The 20,386-nt window shown below is 41.8% G+C and overlaps 2 protein-coding genes across 2 annotated transcripts; one reads left to right on the top strand and one right to left on the bottom strand.

Annotated features, from left to right (window-relative positions):
* The first annotated feature begins 1,521 nt into the window (after positions 1-1,521).
* On the top strand, positions 1,522-9,118 carry echdc2 (enoyl CoA hydratase domain containing 2). Its single transcript, XM_008277467.1, has 11 exons — positions 1,522-1,816; positions 3,672-3,739; positions 3,829-3,916; positions 4,005-4,091; positions 4,189-4,281; positions 5,982-6,038; positions 6,144-6,206; positions 6,304-6,428; positions 8,344-8,394; positions 8,479-8,526; positions 8,734-9,118. The coding sequence occupies exons 1-11, from the start codon at positions 1,573-1,575 to the stop codon at positions 8,809-8,811; spliced, it is 1,002 nt and encodes a 333-aa protein (XP_008275689.1). The 5' UTR covers positions 1,522-1,572; the 3' UTR covers positions 8,812-9,118.
* A 2-nt stretch (positions 9,119-9,120) lies between these two features.
* On the bottom strand, positions 9,121-20,368 carry zyg11 (zyg-11 family member, cell cycle regulator). The gene is made up of 18 exons (XM_008277466.1): positions 19,903-20,368; positions 19,636-19,801; positions 17,678-17,889; positions 17,267-17,584; positions 17,021-17,134; positions 16,813-16,929; positions 16,591-16,731; positions 16,147-16,323; positions 14,792-14,856; positions 14,463-14,562; positions 14,311-14,361; positions 14,055-14,216; positions 13,813-13,860; positions 13,532-13,729; positions 13,386-13,438; positions 12,763-12,860; positions 11,178-11,378; positions 9,121-11,090 (listed from the first exon to the last, which is right to left on the bottom strand). Exons 1-17 carry the CDS (start codon positions 19,930-19,932, stop codon positions 11,188-11,190), a joined length of 2,241 nt encoding a protein of 746 aa, XP_008275688.1. The 5' UTR covers positions 19,933-20,368; the 3' UTR covers positions 9,121-11,090; positions 11,178-11,187.
* Between the last annotated feature and the right edge of the window lie 18 nt (positions 20,369-20,386).

Genomic DNA, 20,386 nt, shown 5'->3' with positions numbered 1-20,386 from the left:
TGAATAACCTTGTGTATCTGAAGGCCTAAAAATCTTCATTAACTGGTCAAATTCTGTCACGATGCACGGCTCACATGGACGTGGATTTGCACAGGGACACACAGATCCTGCGTCTCTCATCTCAGCAGACTGTTGTGCCATCAGAGACACTGTCTGACTCCGTAATTGCATAACTTGTAAAGACCTGCTCAATAATGTATGGTCAGACTAGACACGAGAGCAGCCTGACGGAAAACCTTACCTCAACAGGCCGCTTTGTCTGGCCAAAGACTGGACACTCCAGAGAGATAGGACGGCAGGTCGGAGGGCAGCGTGTGTGTGTGTGTGTGTGTGTGTGTGTGTGTGTGTGTTTGTTCTCATGTTGTCTGGACTTTTAAATCTGTTTACAGTCACGTTGCTGGGATTCACCTGTCACATAAGTCCACATGACTTAAATCATTACATTTTAAGATGAAGAATTGGTTTTGGATTTGGTTTTGTGTGTGTGTGTGTCTGCGTGTGTGTGTGTGTGTGTGGAGTCCATGAGGAAGTAAAAATGACGTTTTTATAATCTCCAGAGTTTCACTTTGACTCCTGTTGAGGAAACAGTAACTGATATAGTAGAAAAAAATTCCATTTTGTCAAAATATTGTTAAAAAACGGAGCAACTTCAACATCTCTGCTTTAAATGTTAAAATATCACCCGTTGCTATTACTTGTTAACAAGAAGAAGCAGTCAGATGCTTTACTAAATGAAAATACTCCACGACAAGTAAAAGTCCTGCATTCAAAACTTGACTTATGTGAAACTATGTAATGTCATGTATTGTCAGCGAAATTTACCCAAAGCTTCAAAAGTACAGTAAAACATTTTAAATCAATTCTTTACTGTTACATATGATGTTTTAGGATTAATAGTGCCGCTGCATAAATATGTATGTTGTATTTTAATGCTGTAGATGTGGGTGGTGAGCTCATTTGAACTCCTTTACATGCTGCTGGGTAGTTTAATCTACAGCAATATGTCATACTCTATAAGAGCATTATGTTTACAGTGTGAGAAACCTGAAGCTTTACAAAGTTTTTATGAAAAAGAGCCATTTTCAGCTCTGTGACCATGCATTTTACTGCTAGATTATATTTCTCAAGGTAGTTGATAAATCATGAACTGATAAAGGCCCACATAATCTATGAATTTATCAGAATACAAATTCAAAATCATAACATTTGGATTTGATTTTCGCTCTACTAAAGAGGTATTTCTAAAATATGCTACCTGAAAAGTAACTAAAGCTGTCAGACAAGTGCAAAGAATGCCATAGTTGACTCTAAAATGTGTATAAAGTTGCATCAAATAGAAACACTCAAGCAAAATTCAAGTATCTGAAACTTGCTGATGCACAATACTTGAGTAAATGTTTCGTTTCCCCTCTGATTTGAACTCTCAAAGCTACTTTTTCTGTGTCTCTGCCGGTTTGAACGTGCAGCAGCCAAGTCCCTCCTCTCTCAGGAAGAAACCTGCTCCAGACTTCCTGCAACTGCACTGAACCGTTTTCCTGCTCCTGGAAGCTGAACAGTAAAGGAACAGCAAGCATGACGACGCTCCTTCGCAGATTGCCGGGTCAGATAAGTTCATCGTGGCGGCGCAGGGCTGTAATTCAGCGGGAAACGCACAACAACCGAACTTCCTTTCCGACCTCCCGGGACGGAGCGCGGCTACTGGCCGGCGGCGGCGGCTCTCTGACGGGATACAGACGCGCACAGAGCCGCTGGCAACACACGGAGGCTGGAGGTCCGGTAGAGGTGGATTTAAAGCGGTTAGAGGGGGAAGACGATGGTAGGGACACACTTCGTTGTAATTCAGCATTGTTCAGCTTCACACTAACGAGGATTTGGTTTGCAAACACAGTCATCTGTCAGCCAAGCACCTGATTATTAAACTCCTGTAAATGTCAAATGTCTGTGTGTGCTGACTAACTGAGGAAAAGAGGCTGTATTCCCACAGGAGATGGTATTTCCACATTATTATCAACAAAAGCTGTTATGTTGACTAAACCTGTTAGATTCTGTGGGGAAATCATGGTAAATCAGGCTTGTTTTATTACAAGGATCTGTACCAGAATCTGTTTTGCAAACTGCAAAGCTTTGTTTTTGACCAACAACTGCTTCTTCACAGTTTCCGGAAACCACATTTTTAAGAAGAAGAAGATGGGAAACTTTTGTGGAAACTAAAGATCATTCTTGTCAGATACTCTCATAATAATAAAATCAGGATTTTAAATTCCGTTCAGTTTTACTTAAATGGCACCGATACACAACATAAGTGATCTCAGGGAATTTCTCGTATGTAGGTTGAAGATCTTACAATATTATATTGAAGAGAGAAGTCCAACAAATCTAAATGTTCCCCTTGAGCGGCTTCTTGTTGGGAAGGAAAAACTCCCCTTAAACAGGAAGAGACCTCCTGTAGAACCAGGCTCATGGAGGGCAGACATCTTCCATAACTAGTTGGGGTGAGGGTAAATGGGAGAGAAAAAAAAGCATATTATTGATTAATTATACCCATTATTTTCTAGATTTATTGCAAAAGCAGCCACTACTTTTCAGAACCTGCTGATATTCACCTCTCCATCAGTCTGATGACATCTGGATCTGTCAGCTTCATGCCTGATGAGCACCTCTCTCTTCTAGGTCAGACCTTGTAACGTTCCCTCATCACTTCAAACATGGTGCACGTCTGATCTGTGTTTCGTCAAATGATTATAAAGGCATACACAGGGGACAGTAGTCCGAGTCGTGTGAAGTGATTTCTAGGTTGTTGTTTTTTTCACATTTCAGGATCAATAAAGGTGAAAAAACACCACAGAGAGCAAACCACAGAGATCACAGAACACCTTTTCTCATTCACTTTGTCCTACACTGTCACATCTATTACTACAAACAGAAATATCCATAAAATCAAAACGTTGAGTCTTCAACAGGTCAGATTTATGAGACTCTCCTGTAATGAATGTAATTCAGGTTTTGACAAAACATTGACAGGAGCTGAAGTTTAATTTGTTGCCTCCGGCTGTTTATAGGAGTCTTTCCTCTGAGTTTATGAAACACCTGCAGGGTCAAAATGCAGCAGGATCTATATGAGCATCTCCAAAGGGAGAGAATTGGGTAGATTCATGCACGTATATCAACATAAGTAACGTTATTATTTACTCATATTTCTAAATTATCCCCGACATGGAGACGGAACTGATGAGGATGTAGCAGCAAGTCACACCGGCCTTCACACCAGTTGCAGCTACAGTCAATTTATTCATCACATCGCCAATTTAGATTTAGTCTTATATTTGTTATTGCATTATTGTGCATTGCTTATCACTTAATGTACTGTACTCTATGCCCAAAAAGCAAACACGTAATCAACAATTTGTTTTAAACATTTTATTGATTTGGAAGAAATAATTACGTGTTCCATTCTGACTCGACTGTCGAAGGGTACAGAATAGTACATAGAGATCACAGTAGCATCCTTAATCTGGTATTTTGCACTTCCAAATGACTACAAAGGCTCTATGTTCTATTCTTTTCTATTCTGTTGTACTCTATCGACTGTGAAGAATCTGTTTATTTAAAAACCATCGTCGTCACCAGATCGATTTCTACTTGCTGCCCTCTCTTTCTTTTCTTTTTCTCAGGAATTGTAGAGGTGTTGATGTGCCGACACAAAGCAAGAAACGCTCTCGGCCATGTGTTCGTGTCACAGGTGAGCTGATCTCTACGCAACACACACACACTTTAACACACACACACACACACACACACTACACTGGTTGAGCCCTGTTGTGTTTGCAGATGAGGGAGCTGGTGTCCACTCTGTCCAGTGACTCAGCGGTGCGTGTGGTTGTCTTCAGGAGTTTAGTACCGGGAGTTTTCTGTGCAGGTGAGGAGTTTCTGGTGCTTCTAGAAGCTGCTCTTGTGATTAAAGTGTGTGTTAACGATGTGTTTGTGTGTGTGTGTTGTATATTTAGGTGCTGACTTGAAAGAAAGAGCTCTGATGAACAACTCAGAGTCTGACCTGTTTGTTCACGGCCTGCGCTCCCTCATGACTCAAATAGGTAAAGGAAGAGAATCGATAGATGGATTTGAGTGATTCGTCATCTTGCCTCGCTGCAGTTGTGAACTTTCCTCTCTTCCTTTTGGATGCCTCGGCAGCTTCTTTGCCCATGCCGACCATCGCGGCGATGGACGGCGTCGCCCTGGGAGGCGGACTGGAGCTAGCGTTGGCCTGCGACCTTCGCACTGCCGGTGAGCGACTCCTGAACCTTCTCCCACCAAACCCTGAACTGGTGGAGTCTGATTCAGGGAACGTATTCTTTCTTCCTTCAGGTGACGTTAATGAGATTAGAAAGGGGGATGTCATGTTCTCTTCACAGCTGTCACCAGTCCAGTCCTATCAGATCAGTGCTCGAGTATAAACAGGGCAGTGGAGGGTCCCACTTAGGGCCATTTCTCTGCGCTGACAACTCCCTCATTGCATCAGCGGAGATTAGAGCGGCGCCTCTCAATCTGGACTCCCTGTGGGGTCGCAAGAAAGATTCAGAGGGGTCACAGTTTGGATTAACATGTTGTGAAAGAGGAAGAAAACACTTCTGCTTTGCAACATTTTTTATTCCATCTGTTTTTTTCTTGTGAAATGCTGAAGAGCTCTGCATCTCTAGGACCCTAAATGCTATGTTAGTTTCAGCATTTTTAAGAAGGAATCGATATTGCGATTGCACTTTTCACAGCTTTTATAGATAGCTGCAACTCGTGATGTGGCGTCATAGTGACTAAGTCCCTCTCCGGTCATTGAGTCAATCCCTTAAAACTCATTTCTGTGTATCAGAGTTACATATTAAGATTTTTTTTCCCCATGAAAACAACCTGCTCCTGCCTTAAAATGACTCTGCATGGTTCTATTCACTTCACTTTTTCCTGCTGGCTACAGCTGGAGCACACCAGCTCGCCTGTGACTCACTTCATGCACGTTGTAACAGTGCAGTAATCCAATCATTTACATATTTGACCCAGAAACCGATTCTGAAGAGGAATAGTGATGCAGGAAGGCCCGCTCTGCACGCTGACGGGATTGGTTCCTTAATTTTTCTTTCTTTTGCTTAAACTAAAAGTCTAAACCTGTGTTTTTAAGACTGTCATCCACTGCAGCTTTAAGGTGGAATTACCCAGTCATGGTGTTAACTCCCTTTTTTGATAAATTATATGTCTTCTAGCACATAAAACAACACCTTATGGACACAAACCCTTAATTTTCACATAAAATTATTTCAAGGTTCAGACCAAAAGTGCCCACTGTAGCCTGATCCACAGGTTGTTGAATCATTTATTCATTTACTGCATGCAAATAGTGATGTGCTACAAAAGTGACAGTTATTTAACATCACTGAAACTATTAAAAAAAAAGTGAATAAAATTACACACGACACACATTTTTCATCTGATTGAACGGCGCAGCTATTAAAAGTCTTTGCATTAACATTTCATTCACTTTAATTAACTTGCATGAAGAAGTGCAACAAGCTGATACAGAATATATTCAGTCAGTGAGGAATAATAAGATTCTAAAAGCTATTTAGGGGAAATTAAAGAAGAAACTAGATTGTTGTGATTAATGTAGGAATGCTATAGAAATAGTCGAGAGTCTTTTGTTCTTCTAGAGAAGTTGCACGGATAGAATTAATGATCCGCTGATGAGCTCGGGGACTAATGATCGCCCGTGAGGCCAGACACATCTGCCCAGCTGCTCATCGACATTAATCTGATTGGTTGTTATCACGCACGGCCGGCCTCGCGATTGGCTGGGCGCAGGCGAGCTAGGCGAGCAGGTGTTTGTGTCTGTTGCTCTGACAGAGGCATCAGTCAGACTTTTACGTTGCGCCCCGGCTTAATGACACTCAGCAGCTCAGACCTTCATCTGTCCTCCGTCTGCGCTTGTGTGTGTGTTTCAGCACATTCGGCACAGATGGGCCTTATCGAGACGACGCGGGGGCTGCTCCCAGGGGCGGGTAAGACGCGCAGAGGTCACGGAGATGACCCTGCCGCTGCACTGTCTGAATAGAGAGACAAAGCACCTGTGAGAAGTTGACCTTCACATGGTTTTTGTCCTGCAGGGGGCAGTCAGCGGCTGCCGCGGATGGTCGGCGTCACTCTGGCCAAAGAGCTCATCTTCACAGGTGGTATTACAGGGAGAAAAAAAAATGCTGACATGTGGCTACAGGCGGCCCAGGATGCTTATGGAGGGATTTTTTTTGTGTGTGTGTGTGTTATCAGGTAGGCGTTTGGGAGGGCAGACAGCGCTGGAGATGGGGCTTGTAAACAGAGCTGTAGAGCAGAACCAGACAGGAGATGCTGCCTACAGAGAAGCACTCAGCCTGGCCAGAGAGATACTGCCCCAGGTTGGACTACAACAAACACTCCCTTTTTTTTCCATGCCTCCTCCATTCAGGGAGATCTGTCCCTTTACCTCTTCCTTCCCGTCTCCTCTTCTTGCTTCTTGTCCGCTGCTTTTCACTTCCTCCCGTCCTGGTGTGTTTTTTCTTCCCCACCTCTCCCTCCTCTCTCCCCTCCTCTTCTCTCCAGGCCTCTGTCGTTCCACATATCTTTCACTCCAGTTCAGATGCCCGCGGTCGCCAGGGCCGGAGTGGCAGTCAAGTGGAGAAATGGACCACAAATAGCATCACACACACACATTCACAGACGCTCGCTCGGGTTGAGTGACTGATGGGAGTTTGTGCTAAATGAAAGCGCGGTGGGAGAATAATAGGCCGAGTGAGCTCTTAGATTTTTCTCTCAGTGGTATTGTGGCTTCCTGGAAAACCTGTAGGATTATAAGAAGTGGTCTGTCCAGTTGACTAATACGTATGGAGTCCCTACAGTGAAATCTGTGCACATTTTAAATGGATTGTCCAGCCATTTAATAATACATTTCCTAAAGCTGAAGGGCTGCCAACTCTGTGCTGCACAGACTGCAGCATCCTTCCTTTAAGTATGAGTCAAGCTTGTGCCAGATCGAGTTAACTTTCAGAATCAGTTCTATTGTCATTAAACAATGAACAATGAAATTACACGTGACTTCCTTCCTTATATATAAAATAACAGACTTCACACAAATATACATAAAAACAAGGAAAATGTATAAAAAATGCATATAGACAAAAACTACACACACACACACACACACACACACACATATGCACACTTATTTATACATACATATATTTAAATAAATTGTAACAAGACGATCAGATAAGTCAGCAGCAGAATGTAGCCACAATTTCAACAATTGTGGAACATTTGCAAAATTCAGCCACAACATTAAAACCATTGGCCCAATATTATGAAGATCTCACTTGTATGTATACAGTTGTCCTCAGATGTATTCATACCCTTCCATTAAAGTAAAGGCAAAATTCACAATAGTCACTCAAACAACTATAAACTAGAAAAAGTAACCGTAAATACAAATTTGCTAAATTATAATTTAGTGAAATAAGATATTGCTTTTGAATTGTGAGTGAAAATAATAATTTAGGGAAAAACAAAACAAAACAACAAAAAAAACCTGTCCTGGACAAATTACAGCACTTTGCTGATGAGCAGTGGGCCAAAACCAAAATACCTGTCAACAGTTGTAGAAGTCTGATTAAGAAAAAAAACACTTGATTGCAGTGATTGGCTCAAAGGGTTGTTTAACAAGATATTAGTTTACGGGTTCCATCATGCTTGTTTGTTTGTTTTTTGTTTTTGTTTATATATATATTTCTGTTGAACCACAATTCAAAAGCAATGTCATGATTTTTGGTAAATTTTTATTTATTATTACTTTTGTCAATTTCAACTTATTTCAGTGTTTTTGTCCTTCATTAATGGGAGGGTATGAATACATTTCAGGACGACTGTAGATCTGACCCACTGGGCCATGGGACCACCAGGGGTGTCCTGTATTGTCTGGTATCCTTTAGGTCCTATGGTTTTTGGAATCTAGCCTCCATGGAGCAATTGTTTGGGGATCAAGGTTGGGTAAATGTCTCGGACTCTTGGTTGTGTTCCTCAAGCTCCTCCTGAGCAGGATTTTTGGTCCAGCAGGGGGCATTAGGGAGTTGCCATGGAGGGCTGTTCTCAGTCTGCAACAGTGTTTACATACTAATACATGTTTCATCCACATGAATGCCAGGATTCAAGGTTTCCCAGCAGAAAATTGTAAATGCAACATTATCAGTGTTATTGCTTCGCCTGTCAGTGGTTTTAATGTTTTGGCTGGTCACTGCATGGTGTCATCAAAACTCTCTTTGTTTCTTTCGTCTTGTCCAGGCTCCAATTGCAGTGAGGATGGCAAAAGAGGCGATGAACAAAGGCGTCGAGGTACACTGCGGTTCATCGATCTCGATTGATTTTTAAAATGTCGTTACATCAGTGACAGCAGGGACTCTAATCCGTCTCTTCTAGGTTGACATCACCTCTGCAATGGCAATAGAGAGGATGTGTTACGCTCAGGTAAGACTATTATTCACTCCCTGCAATCCTGCATGATTTTTGTAGGTTAGGATTTTTCCCTTTAACCTAAATTCTGAGGCAACTTCAAGACTTTGTTACCCATAACATTTCAAACAGAGGCAGTGCATTGAATTCCGGTTGAGTTCAGCTTTGACACTCTCTCTCCAGTGTAATCGGATCATCTCCCCACTTGCCCTCTCTTTTCAGGTCATCCCCACACGGGACCGACAGGAGGGGATGGCAGCCTTCATGGAGAAGAGAGCTCCGCGGTACACTGGGGAATAAACTCTACTGAGCCACTGGATCTGTCAGACTGGCCTGCCCACACAGATGCGCGCTGCTCTCTGTAACCTCACGCCAAATAAACAATTAACACCCATTGATCGTCTGCGTGCGTCCCAGCCAGCGCCAATATGTTAGTTAAGGTCAGCGTGAGCGCTCAGCGGTGGCTGTTTGCTTTTGCGAAGATCTGCACAACAAGAGCTGATTTACATTTGATGCAACAGCAAAAAAAAAACAAGACAATAAAGAGTGATACTAGTTGTTTTGTTTGGATTATCATCTATGGAATAAAAAGGCAACACGAGCATCATCTCCAGTTTATGGCAATGTACATTCTTTATTTCCAAACTTGAAAATGCAACTCTGAGCAGCAACATGGCACAGTCATGGCAGACGTACAGCATCTCGACTTCTTCCGTCCGCCATTTGAATTCAATTCTTGTGGAAAACATTTTTTTAAAAATCAAACTGGCCTTTTTCCAGGGCGGTGTTCAGGGGCTCGACTAAACAATCCAAGTTATAAGGGGTGACAGATATAACAAAAAAAACACAAAAGTTCTGTCATCCACTTCTCTTTGTCATTCTGGTAAACATGCGTAATTATCAAGCTCCCCATCCGCAATAACTGATGTATAGAAAACAATAAGGCCATAAATGATTTAACACATGAGGTGAAGTATGTATGCTTTTGTTTGAGTACCATTTTGTAGCCCAATGTAATAACTTTATTTCCATCACCATATAATTATCTGTTCAAATCTGGAGACCTGTCATTACTGTTATACCTCAAATATAAGTATGAGGGGTTTGACAGAAGTTTGTAAAAGTGAAGTTGGTCTTGATTGCATAGAAAATATTGACGGGCCTTAAGAGCTAAACCAGGAACATGTGGCTGCCGGGTTGGTGGTTTCTCTGGAGAGCAGAACTGCTAAAATGGCATCATGTGGGATGGTCCGTCATTTCAGACACAGAGAAATACCCTTAAATATTTTAAATGCTTCTACTTGCTCTCTGTGTAAAAGGATTCTTCTCTGCTTCCTTTGTTCTTAATCATAATTCTTAATCAGACAAAATGAAAAACAAAACAAAACAATGGAACGTACAATAGAATCATTTCCATGCAACCAATTCGACCGGTCCTGAACATTTACTATTTCTCCCTCTTTTTCTATTATGTACAAAATTACATACAGTCTTTAAGATGCAGCTACTTGTACAGACGTACATACACACATGCTCACACCGAAGTGCCACCTCTGTCTTTAAGACACCTGGACGTGTTGGGATGCAAACATACCGATATATACACAAGTTTCTCAGAGAGAAAACAGATGGGACTCAATACAAATGTACATCTATCGTGACTATGCTGAACATTGTTGAAACTCGTGTCCAGAAAAGTACGTTTGCTCTTAGACCAGGCGTAACCGACTCAACTTATCGTGAGTTTTCTGCACTGCAGGTTTAGCCACTGATGATTTATCTCAATATTAAGAAACATGATTTCACTGGAGATTCTCAAAGTGATGCAGCTTGTTTAGAATTTTTTTATCTGTAACGTTTGGAACATTTGAACCCACTGAACACACCCTTGGCAAGTGTCTTGTCACATCAAAATCAAAGGCAGTAGCTGATAAAAGACTGAACGAAGAGGGGAGCAACAGTAGTATTGCAGACCCAGAGGCGTGGGTTTCAGTAACAGAGCGCTGCTATAAACAAACAAGCAGGCATTCCTAAAATGAACAGTACAAGCATTCAGACAAACTCCAGCATGCTTGAGCTCACGGCAGCGTCATGCGTATATTTTAATGAGCACTCGACATACGAGGGCCGCGGGGGTGTTTGACCCTCGCTAGAGCCGAGCTGTTGGAGGTTCAATCCCAAATGGAGATTTGTAATTGTGCGCTGGCATGTTTTTGGTACGAAAATCATCTTGATGCCAAAGCTAGAATTGGCGAGCACAAACACAAACTTCACGTCAAGATTTGAGCTGAACTGACCAACAGCTTGTCGGAATCAAATTTTCTATATATATATATATATATAGAATTAGAACACGGAGAAATATTTTTTGTTTTGAAACAAACACAAAGAAAATAAATAAGGTTAGTGTGTGCAAAGAAGTGCATTGTCTCTGTCCTTTTCTCTGTTTACTTTCTAGGGATTCTTGTGCGTTTGTGCACTCACACACACACACACACACATACAACTTCCTCCCACTCCACCTCGCCCACGATGGGAACCAGCTTTATGTCCTCTTCTTGATCAGTGAGCCTCGTTTTCTAAAAAGAGAAAAATTGCAAAAAGGATGAAAAATTTCCAGCCATTGTGCGACCAGGCTAACAAGCGGCTGCAGTGCGCGCCGTTACCTCTGTGAGGTTACTGCGGTGGCGGGCGGCGACTTGTGTTTGTGGGTGCCGGCTGGCCGGTTCGGGCTCTGTGCCGCTGCAGACTGTCCAGAATGCTCTCAGCCAGCAGTTTGACGTCTTGGTGGGTCTGTGGGTGAGTATGAACGTGCTCCAGCTGCTGCAGGCCGCCCTCCTCCAACAACATGCTGCAGTAGCGAGAAGCTGCAGACCATAATGCAAAACCAAATGGATGAGCGGTTTGGGAAGGTGAGTCAGAAAGGTGTCAATAAAATGGTCAAACAGATAAAAGCAGAATAACATTAAGATTCATACGTACGTACAGTCGTGAACAAAAGTTTACATACACTTGTAAAGTCTATGTTTATCATGGAAGTTTCCAGTGACTCCTACAACTCTTAATTTTCTATGATGGAATGCATCTTTGTCACGAAAAACTGTCAACTGTTACAGGTCTTCTGGATAAATGACAATACCTGCTGCGTCAAAAATATACATAAAGCATTGCTTATATTTGGGTAAATACCGATTGGCCATTTTCACTGCACATTTGGTAGCCATCTACAAAATTCTGGTTGTGTCTTTGAGTACTCCTCTTGACAGAATATTTACAGTTAAACTAAATTTGTCAGATTTCTGACACTGACTTGTTTCTTCATCACAGGTTACAGGTTCTTAATGGGGTTTAAGTTCAAAGCCTAAAACCTACATTCTAGCCTGATTTAGCAATGTCTTAACCACATTTGATGTGTGTTTGGGGTCATTGTGTAACATCCAACTGCAGACCCAACCTCCTGGTTGTGTTAAGTGCTATGAGATGACATATGTTGTGAATTGGCTCTACATAAATAAAACTGAATTGCATTGATGATTTTACATTTTCCTGAAGAATTCGGTGGTAATCCTCCTTCAACAATAGTCCATTTACTTTGTGTAAAGCTCCAGTTTCTTTGGCACCAAAACAGCTCCAGAGCATAATACTGCCGCCACCATGCTTAACTGTTGGTTGGGTGTTCTTGAGGTCAAGGGCCTCACCTTCTATCCTCCAAACATATTATATATATAGTTACATTGCTTGTCATTGTGGCCAAATAGCTCACTTTTTGTTTCATCTGAACATAGAAATTGACTGAACTTATATTTATACTTGTAAACAACTTGATTTTGGGATCTGAAGCATCTCTGAAATGACTTCAAGCGACTTTCCAGAATTGTTTACGTCAATGATTTGCTTCTTCAGATCTGTACTCAGTTTCATAGATTTTGCATTGTAGCGTTTTGCTTGAGTCTTATGACTGTATCAGATGGGCCACATTGAAATTGGCTCAGAGGATTTAGCAGCTGTAGTCAATTGTAATCACTCACAGGTCATGCTGCAAAGAAAATTAGATGAACACAACTGTCTTCATCCCCAAAACCAATGATTCAATTTGCTGTATGTATGTATATTTTTGACGCATGGGTTTCAGTGATATCCTTACAGAAAATTAACATCTGCTGGAGTCACTGGAAAGTCAAAACTGGAAATATAAACATCATATTTATTAATGTGTGTGAACTTTGGTTCGTGTTTGTATCTCTGTCTCACCGTTTTTGCTGCAGACATGTTGCATGGCCCAGGCTGCCCACAGCTGGACGCCAGGGGTGTGAAAGCACTCCAGTAAGGGAAAGAAGGGGTTAAATGACCTAAACAAGGAAAGACAATGATCATATATTTATTATATCACATGTTGGCACTAAAGTTTGTGTCTGTAGTCTTCTTAGAAAAGTGTGCTCTGACACTAAATTACACCATTTTCCATTTAAAATTCTGAAACCTGAATGCATGTTCGATTACCTCAGACACTGACAGTTTAATTTCTGCTATTTATTACCAATCTGCCAGAAATGCAAATTAAGGCTATAAAGTCAAGTCTAATCTCGAACAACATATTTTTTGTTTGGATGCAGAGGGACAATTCTCCAAAGAGACAATATATTTTTGGACTTTTGAGTCTTCTTTAAAATTATTATTCAAGACCTGTTTGCAATGTTTGTTCATGTACTGTTTGTACTGATGTTTTGATAAATGATTTCCATCCTTCCGTTAATTTTTGCAACAGGTTTCAAAGGTGAATTCATAATATGACTCAGGTTGCCGTCATAAAAGTCTTAGGTGTCAATATGACTGTTCTCTTGTTCCATTATTATTGCAGAGAAGCTGTGTCTCACCTGTAGGCCACCATTTCACACTCAGGCGGGGGCCACTTCATAATGACAGCATGCTGGAGACGGACAAAGGCATTAAGCTCAAATCAACTTTTCAACCCACTGTGTGCTTGTGTAAAGAAGTTACAAGTAGTTTCACTTATTCTTACCAGCTGTTCAAGTAGTGACGACCGGAGACTAGGGCTGAGCGTCCACGCCTCCTCTCCTCGTGACGTCAGATGTGCAAGGATGCCGGCAGCGAAGTAGCTGACTTCCACCTCGGGGCTGTGCAGCAGAGTGCTGATGTGGTCCAGAAAGCCCTGCACCATCAGCTCCCCGTGCAGCTCCCCAACCTCGGCTATGTTGTTCTACGCAACAAAGGAGAATTGTGTCTTTATTCTATTTATTTATTCAGCATTCTGTTTTTCCAGGTGGTAACAAAATAACTCACCAGAAGACCGAGAACCTTCTGCTGAATGGAAGATTCGCTGGGGAACGACTGCGGAGAGGGGTGGGGGAGGAGGGGGAGGTACACAAAACAACAGTGAGTCAGCCGCCCCACAGGCTTGTGTACTGATACGGAGCAACACATGATTAAGTGTGATGATTAACTTCTATAGAAATCTGCTCTAAGCTGTTCTGTATGTAGTGTTGGCTGATTATTCACATGTCCATGCTGACATTTCTGTGTACCTCTAGAACTTTAATGAACAGGTCCAGGCCCTGGTTCTCGATAAAATGGCGGCAGGTTGTCGGTGATTCATCCGTGAGGTTCCAGAGTGCACTCAGTGTAAATTTGAGGGTGGCGTCCACCACTCCCTGAGTGGCCTTCTGACGCACGATGTGGAGCAGTTGCTGCAGGGCAGAGAGAGTGTATTTATAACGAAAACTTGCCTTTTTTGGTAAATTAGCAAAGGCAGAGAGTATTCAGCTGAGATGAGAAACCTACCTTCACTATGAACAGCTCCGCCCCCAGCTGGGCCGTCTGCTCTGTGGACAACTGCAAAAAGCACACGTCGTAGTGTTCAAGAATAACCCAGCAAATGTACTAAGAACGCATGAGTAACCGCGCATGTGTTATTAATACTATACAAAATATACCTTAGCAGCCAGTATGGAAATAATAGCCACAGCCATCCTCTGCATGTTCTGATCTTCATGGTTGCAGAGCCACTGCATCACTAGTTTGGCAGCTTCAAACCTTGTCAACAAGGAAGCAAAACATTTATATTGTAAATTTTTCCCTTCAACAGAAAAGGTGTCACATCACAGCCTGCCAATATTTGAACTTTTTGGTTTCCTGGTATGCTCATGTTGAGGTGCATTTTCAGTTTCAATCATTTACAGTTAGTGTTTTTCTAATAAGCATGTAAACAGAAGCATATCTAAATGATATTCAAAAATTACGAAACTAAATTTGCTTTTCTCACCTGTTGAATGGAACCTCTTGCAAAATGCGATCACTGCACAGAGACAGCAGGCAGTTCTTCTGCAGCTATGGAAACAGAAAATCAGACATCATTATAAAACTTGAAAAATGGTCAGAGTACAGTGCCCTAACACGGTCTGTTAATGTACAGTACTTTTCTCCTCTTATCAGTTCCTGTCAGTTACAGTGACCCAGTAAAATGTGTGTACAGACACATTATGTTACCACGGAGCCTGCGCAAGAGGGCAATTATAAAAAGCTTGGATTATAAGTGCTGTGCTCCTTGTACCAGTTTTATTGAATAAAATATATACATTGCTTTAACAAAATATTGATGTATATGTCGATAAACCGCATGTGTCACTTTTCACAATGACTAATGTAAAACACACCAGCCCTTTGTTGACCAGATCCCTGCTTCTGGTTTCAGGACAGACCACATTGATTTAGAAATTTTATTACTGAGCAACAAAGCATTTACCGCATTTGCATTGCGCAATTTTATGCTTGTTTTTCTCAAAAGAAAACAAAAAAAGGGAAGCTACTTTTTGTGGTTGTAGAAAGTTCCTCAAATCATGCAAATCAAACATTTTTTTCATGTTTCACGACTAACAGAGCACCCTGATAAGATGACCGTTTTGTTTGAAAGTGTTGCATAAAAAAATAAGTTTTACATGTAGGAGGAAGAAGAAGAAGAAGAAGATGAAGAAGAAGAAGAAGAAGAAATGTGTGTTCTAAAAAAAGAGATCTGATATTCTCTCCAGTTAGACTGAAAAAACATGAGTGTATATATGTGTGTGTGTGTGTGTGTGTGTTAATATCAGCTATTGACAAAATCTATAAAGGGGTGGCTGAAAAAAAAGTTTAAAAAAAAAGGTGTAATCTGATTGAAATAGTTTCAACTTACAAATTTCAATGTTCTGGAGAATCATAGTTTTCATTTAGTTTTCGTTTTTCAATTTTTACAATTCTTTTTAATTATGTTTCAATCATTGTGTATTTTATTCAGCTTCTTTATTTAGTGTATTTGGAAGCACATTGCAGTGTTTTATTTTGTGCTCCAGATAAATCTAAATTACCTATAGGGATGACAAAAATTTCAAAATGCACCGACTGGTGAAGGGGAAAACTGTACAACTGTTTTTTGTTGTACTTTGAGAGAGTGATACTTCTATATGCATCTTAAAAAAAACAACTCCTTGTTAACGGGAGCAGGGGACACACTACAAAACATGAGCTCGCTGTGTTGTATTAGTGTGTATTAGTGTGAATCAGGCGTATGGAGTTTGCCAAACGGAGTCATTGTTTTGACAAGCACTTTATGACTAAGCAAGAGCAGCGCAGGCATGAAGCTACCTGTTGGTGGTTGGGAAAAGTCCTCATGGCCTCGAGTAGAAGCTGAGTGACTGTACTCAATAGTCGGACTGGCATCCCTGCTGCCAGGTCCTGCTTCGTCAGGTTGAACACACATGCGCTGGCTGCCAGCTGGACATTTAGAGTGGCCGGGTGATTCTTCATACCCAAAACTACCAGCTAGGGAAAAAAAACAAGAAAAAGGCAATTCATATTGTGTTATATGAGATGAATAAGGAACTTGAATTGTGCAGAGGAACTACTTGTAAAGTGGAGATATTTCTGGTGGAAGCTGCATTGGTTATCAGATGAATGCAGTCTGTGGTTAAGAAAAGACACTTCTGTGTGTCGCTTAAGCCTGATAACATTGTTTTCATTAGGATTAGGCAAAACATAATAATAATAATCTGTCCTAGTGGAATGAGAAGTATAATAATGTGAGTTTACCTTCAGGATGTCAGGCCTTGGCTTCTCCATGACATGTGTCAGGCTGAACAGATGAAACAGAGCCTCTCTCACAAAACCTTCCCTCTCGCTGTAGCGCCGCAGAGCCTCACAGATCTGCGTCTCGTTAGCTTCCCCTGTTACCTGTCAACACACAGAAGACAGCTTAGCGAACCTGAATTTTATCGCACATTATTTTATGTTAATATATGCATTTATACCTACCTTTAGATTTCCCTCTCCTGAGAGAAAGTCAGAAAAACCCGCATCTGTGGCAAGAAGTCCCACAAAGGTCATCCCCGGTCTCTCCTCAACAAAAGCCTTAACTGCTGCATCTGTCACCTGCAACATTCACGTATATAAGAAAGAACTTGACTTTAAATTCTATGCATTTTATTTGCATTTTAACTTGCATGCAAACACATGCACCCACCTGTTTCCGTCCCGATACATCCAGAGAAACAAGAGCGGGCAGGATCCCCGGCTGTCCGAGCAGTTGACGAGCAACGTCGGAGGTAAACTGCTTATCATCACTGATGTCCAGGTGCTGCATAGGAAAGGTATCACACACAGCACAACAACACGGACACAAACAAACACGGAGATAGTGTAATCAACAAATAGAAACATGTTTAATATACAGACACAACACTAAACTTAACTCCACTCTTCCACTGACCTGTAGTACATCCAGCTGGCCTATGACCCCCAGCAGCTGAGCAGTGCTCATCTCCAGCCTTTTGAGCTGGTGCAGCGTTAGCGAACGCAAACGCTCCTTCAGGCCCAGCAGCGGGCTCAGGTTTGTGACCGATGTGTTGGAGAGATCGAGGCTCTCCAGCCGAGGCAGGGAACACACATCAACTAGCCCAGAGTCATAGAAGTCCACGTTAGCTAGCGAGAGGGAGCGCAGGCCCTGCAGGGAGCTGAAGCGATACCAGATCGGTTCCTCCAGCGACGACATGGTGAGACCCGTTAAGACAAGTCGCTGGAGGGACTCCTGCAGGTTGTTCGAGGGGGAAAATAATTGTTTTAGCATTAAGGGAGGAAAAAGGTGGTTAAGTCACACAACTAGACATGCTTTTCCCTTTACCTGGCAGTATTTATTGGTGGCCAGTCCCTGTAGAATGTCAGGAATGGTCAGGTCTGCGTTGACCCTGGCAGCATCCAGCTCCAGCAGTCTGTGAGGGCATAGCGCTTTCTGGAAGGCCTCTGCAGAGATCCGCGCTGTACGGATGCAGGCTCGCCTCAGCCGGAGGTATTCACAGTTCCGAAACACACCCGCTGTGCTGTCGTTCAGCAGACCTGTGGTGGAACAAACTTGTGTCAAGGTTCATCTACGAGACACGTGCAGGACTGAGCCTTGCACAATTCTGCTACTGTTTACTGAGGGCAGGGATTTGGTTTAAGTGACAACATACCATCAGATTAAGTGGCTCAGAGATTTCAAACATTTCCTTTTTTTTTAAAGAACAGTATTAAATCAAAATGTATTCATATATTAGGTTTCAAAATATCAGAGTGGGTGCTATATGTGTTATAAGATAGGTAACAATGAAAATCTGCAAAAAGATAAGACTGGAAAAAATGACAACAATTTGCAAATCAAAGTAACTATAAAAAAACTACTTTAATGTTGTTATTGTAAAACACTAAAACATTAGGACAACTAAGAGCAGCCAAAGCCAATTAAAACATGTCTTGAGATCTTCCTTGAAAGTATTGATGGAGGAGGAACATTTAATTGAAACAGAAACGTTTCAACAGGTATTTTATCCGTGCAAAAACGAAAGCTCTTCAACTGCAGTGGTTACGTATCACCAAATCTAGACTGTTCCCATGTGTCTAAATGACTAATCTGTGAATCACTTTCTTGATGTAAATGTCTTTCGGTCTATAAAATGTCAAAAAATTGTGAAAAATGTTGATTTGTGCTTCTCAGAGCCCAAGATGGCATTTTCAAATGTCCTTGTTTTGTTTACAACCCAAAAATATTCGGTTTATTGTCACAGAGAAGTAAAGAAACCAGAAAATATTTAATGGTGAAATATGATGATCAGTGTTTTCAAAAGTAGGGCTCTACTGATGTGGGTTTTTTTGGGCCAAAGCAGAGAATTATTATTAGGAAAAAAGAAGACCAAACACTGATATACATTTTTAGTAAAATGAAAATCTCAGTGTATAAATTTAGAATCACACAAACCCCAACACTAAACTTTGCAGAAATGCCTTTTGTTTATTTATGAGTTACATCTTTTTAATGAAAAGAACTTCTCATTATCCTTTTCATAACCAATTACCACTGCAATGGGAAAAACACTGCTTGAGACCAGAGTAAGAGTAACTACAGATAGAAAGTGACATCAGAGTCCACGTGGTACATTCTTTAATTAATTTACTGTAGCAGGAAACCATTTAGTGTCATAGACGACTAATTAGCTGAAATCAGAGAATTTTGACTTTAGACCGATTAATCAACTAATAAGATAGCTGACGATGAATTTAACAGCGGACAACTAATCGAATAATCGTTGCAGCTCTTGTAAAATGTAACAGAAAATGGTAACACATAAATAAAGCACAAGTATCTCAAATTACAATCAAGTATAGCACTGGAGTACTGCACTTAAGTGAGCATAAATAAGCCGAGCAATTAGTGACCCTTTAGCCCCAGACATGATAGGCTTCAACTAATTCAACTAATCGATTAATCGTTGCAGCTCTCCTAAAATGCAACAGAAAACGTCAACACCTGAAGTGCCTAAAATTTTCAATTAAGCACGGGGCTCGACTACTACACTTAAGAAGAGGTAAGTAAGGTGCACAATAAGCTAGATTTGCCTGTGTCATGATAAGCTCAAACTAACCGATTAATTGACTAATCGTTGCAGCTGTAACAAAATATAACAAAAATTTGAAACTCCTAAATAAAGCAGAGATACCCACACTTAAGTGAAGGTAATAAGCTCCTTTGGCCGGTGACATAGTGAGCCCCAACTGACCGGTTAATGGACTCACGGTCGCAGCTCTGGTCTGGGGGTCTGAGTTTACCTTCAGTGGCCATCTTGGCCAGCAGCTGGTCCGCTAACTCCTGCGGGAAGAGCACAGCCTCCCTGAAGCACAGAGATCCGTCAGGACGCTTCACGCAGAAACAATCCAGGTTCTGGCTCACATAGGTGAGGCACAGGTCCGTCAGAGCTGCCGGAGACGCCTCATCCTGGGAACGAAGGGACATTTACTACAATCCACTGATATGCAGATGCTAAAGTCCGACCGAGAACATAAAAAAATGCGTCACATACATCACCTGAAACTTACCGTGTTTAGGAAACTACAGGCCATAGCCATGGTTTATAAAAAAAAAAATCTAGTTGTAGCTTATCCAATCGAGACTGGTGTCCGCTTCACCGCAAAAAACAAAACAAAAAAAACAACAAAAAACTGTAGCTTTGCTTGCTAGTTTGCTGCGGAGAAGGTGGGTTTGTATCAGTGTCCACCTGCCGGGGAGCCCGAGGCGGCTAATCGGTGTGACAGGTACCGGGAGAGGAGGAGAGGACGACGGCTGGAGCTGCGACGGTTAGCGGAGGAGCAGCTAGCTAGCTCACTTGTTGTTTCCTCCGCGGCGGAAAATCACTCTGCGGGCAGAAGCGTCTGAAGCTGTCGGCTGCGGCGGAATTCATGTCGACCAAACCACTGTAGCGACCGAAACGCGGGACTGAGGAAGCAGGCAGGAGGGGACGGAGTTTTCACAGCGAGGTCTATTTTTGACCAGAGCGAGCAGACAGACAGTAAACAAAGGTCA

This window comes from Stegastes partitus, unplaced genomic scaffold, assembly GCF_000690725.1.
Source record: "Stegastes partitus isolate 25-593 unplaced genomic scaffold, Stegastes_partitus-1.0.2 Scaffold98, whole genome shotgun sequence".
NCBI lineage: Eukaryota > Metazoa > Chordata > Actinopteri > Pomacentridae > Stegastes > Stegastes partitus.
This window is presented reverse-complemented; position numbering and strand designations above follow the sequence as displayed.

Excerpts from the sequence above, each read along its gene's own strand:
- echdc2 (XM_008277467.1), top strand. The coding sequence starts at position 1,573 with ATGACGACGCTCCTTCGCAGATTGCCGGGTCAGATAAGTTCATCGTGG. Across the intron at positions 3,917-4,004 it reads ACCGGGAGTTTTCTGTGCAG|GTGCTGACTTGAAAGAAAGA; the intron begins GTGAGGAGTTTC and ends TTGTATATTTAG. Across the intron at positions 4,282-5,981 it reads CTGCGACCTTCGCACTGCCG|CACATTCGGCACAGATGGGC; the intron begins GTGAGCGACTCC and ends TGTGTGTTTCAG.
- zyg11 (XM_008277466.1), bottom strand. The coding sequence starts at position 19,932 with ATGGCTATGGCCTGTAGTTTCCTAAACACG. Across the intron at positions 19,802-19,902 it reads CCTGTAGTTTCCTAAACACG|GATGAGGCGTCTCCGGCAGC; the intron begins GTAAGTTTCAGG and ends CTTCGTTCCCAG. Across the intron at positions 11,379-12,762 it reads ACATGTCTGCAGCAAAAACG|CTTCTCGCTACTGCAGCATG; the intron begins GTGAGACAGAGA and ends TATGGTCTGCAG.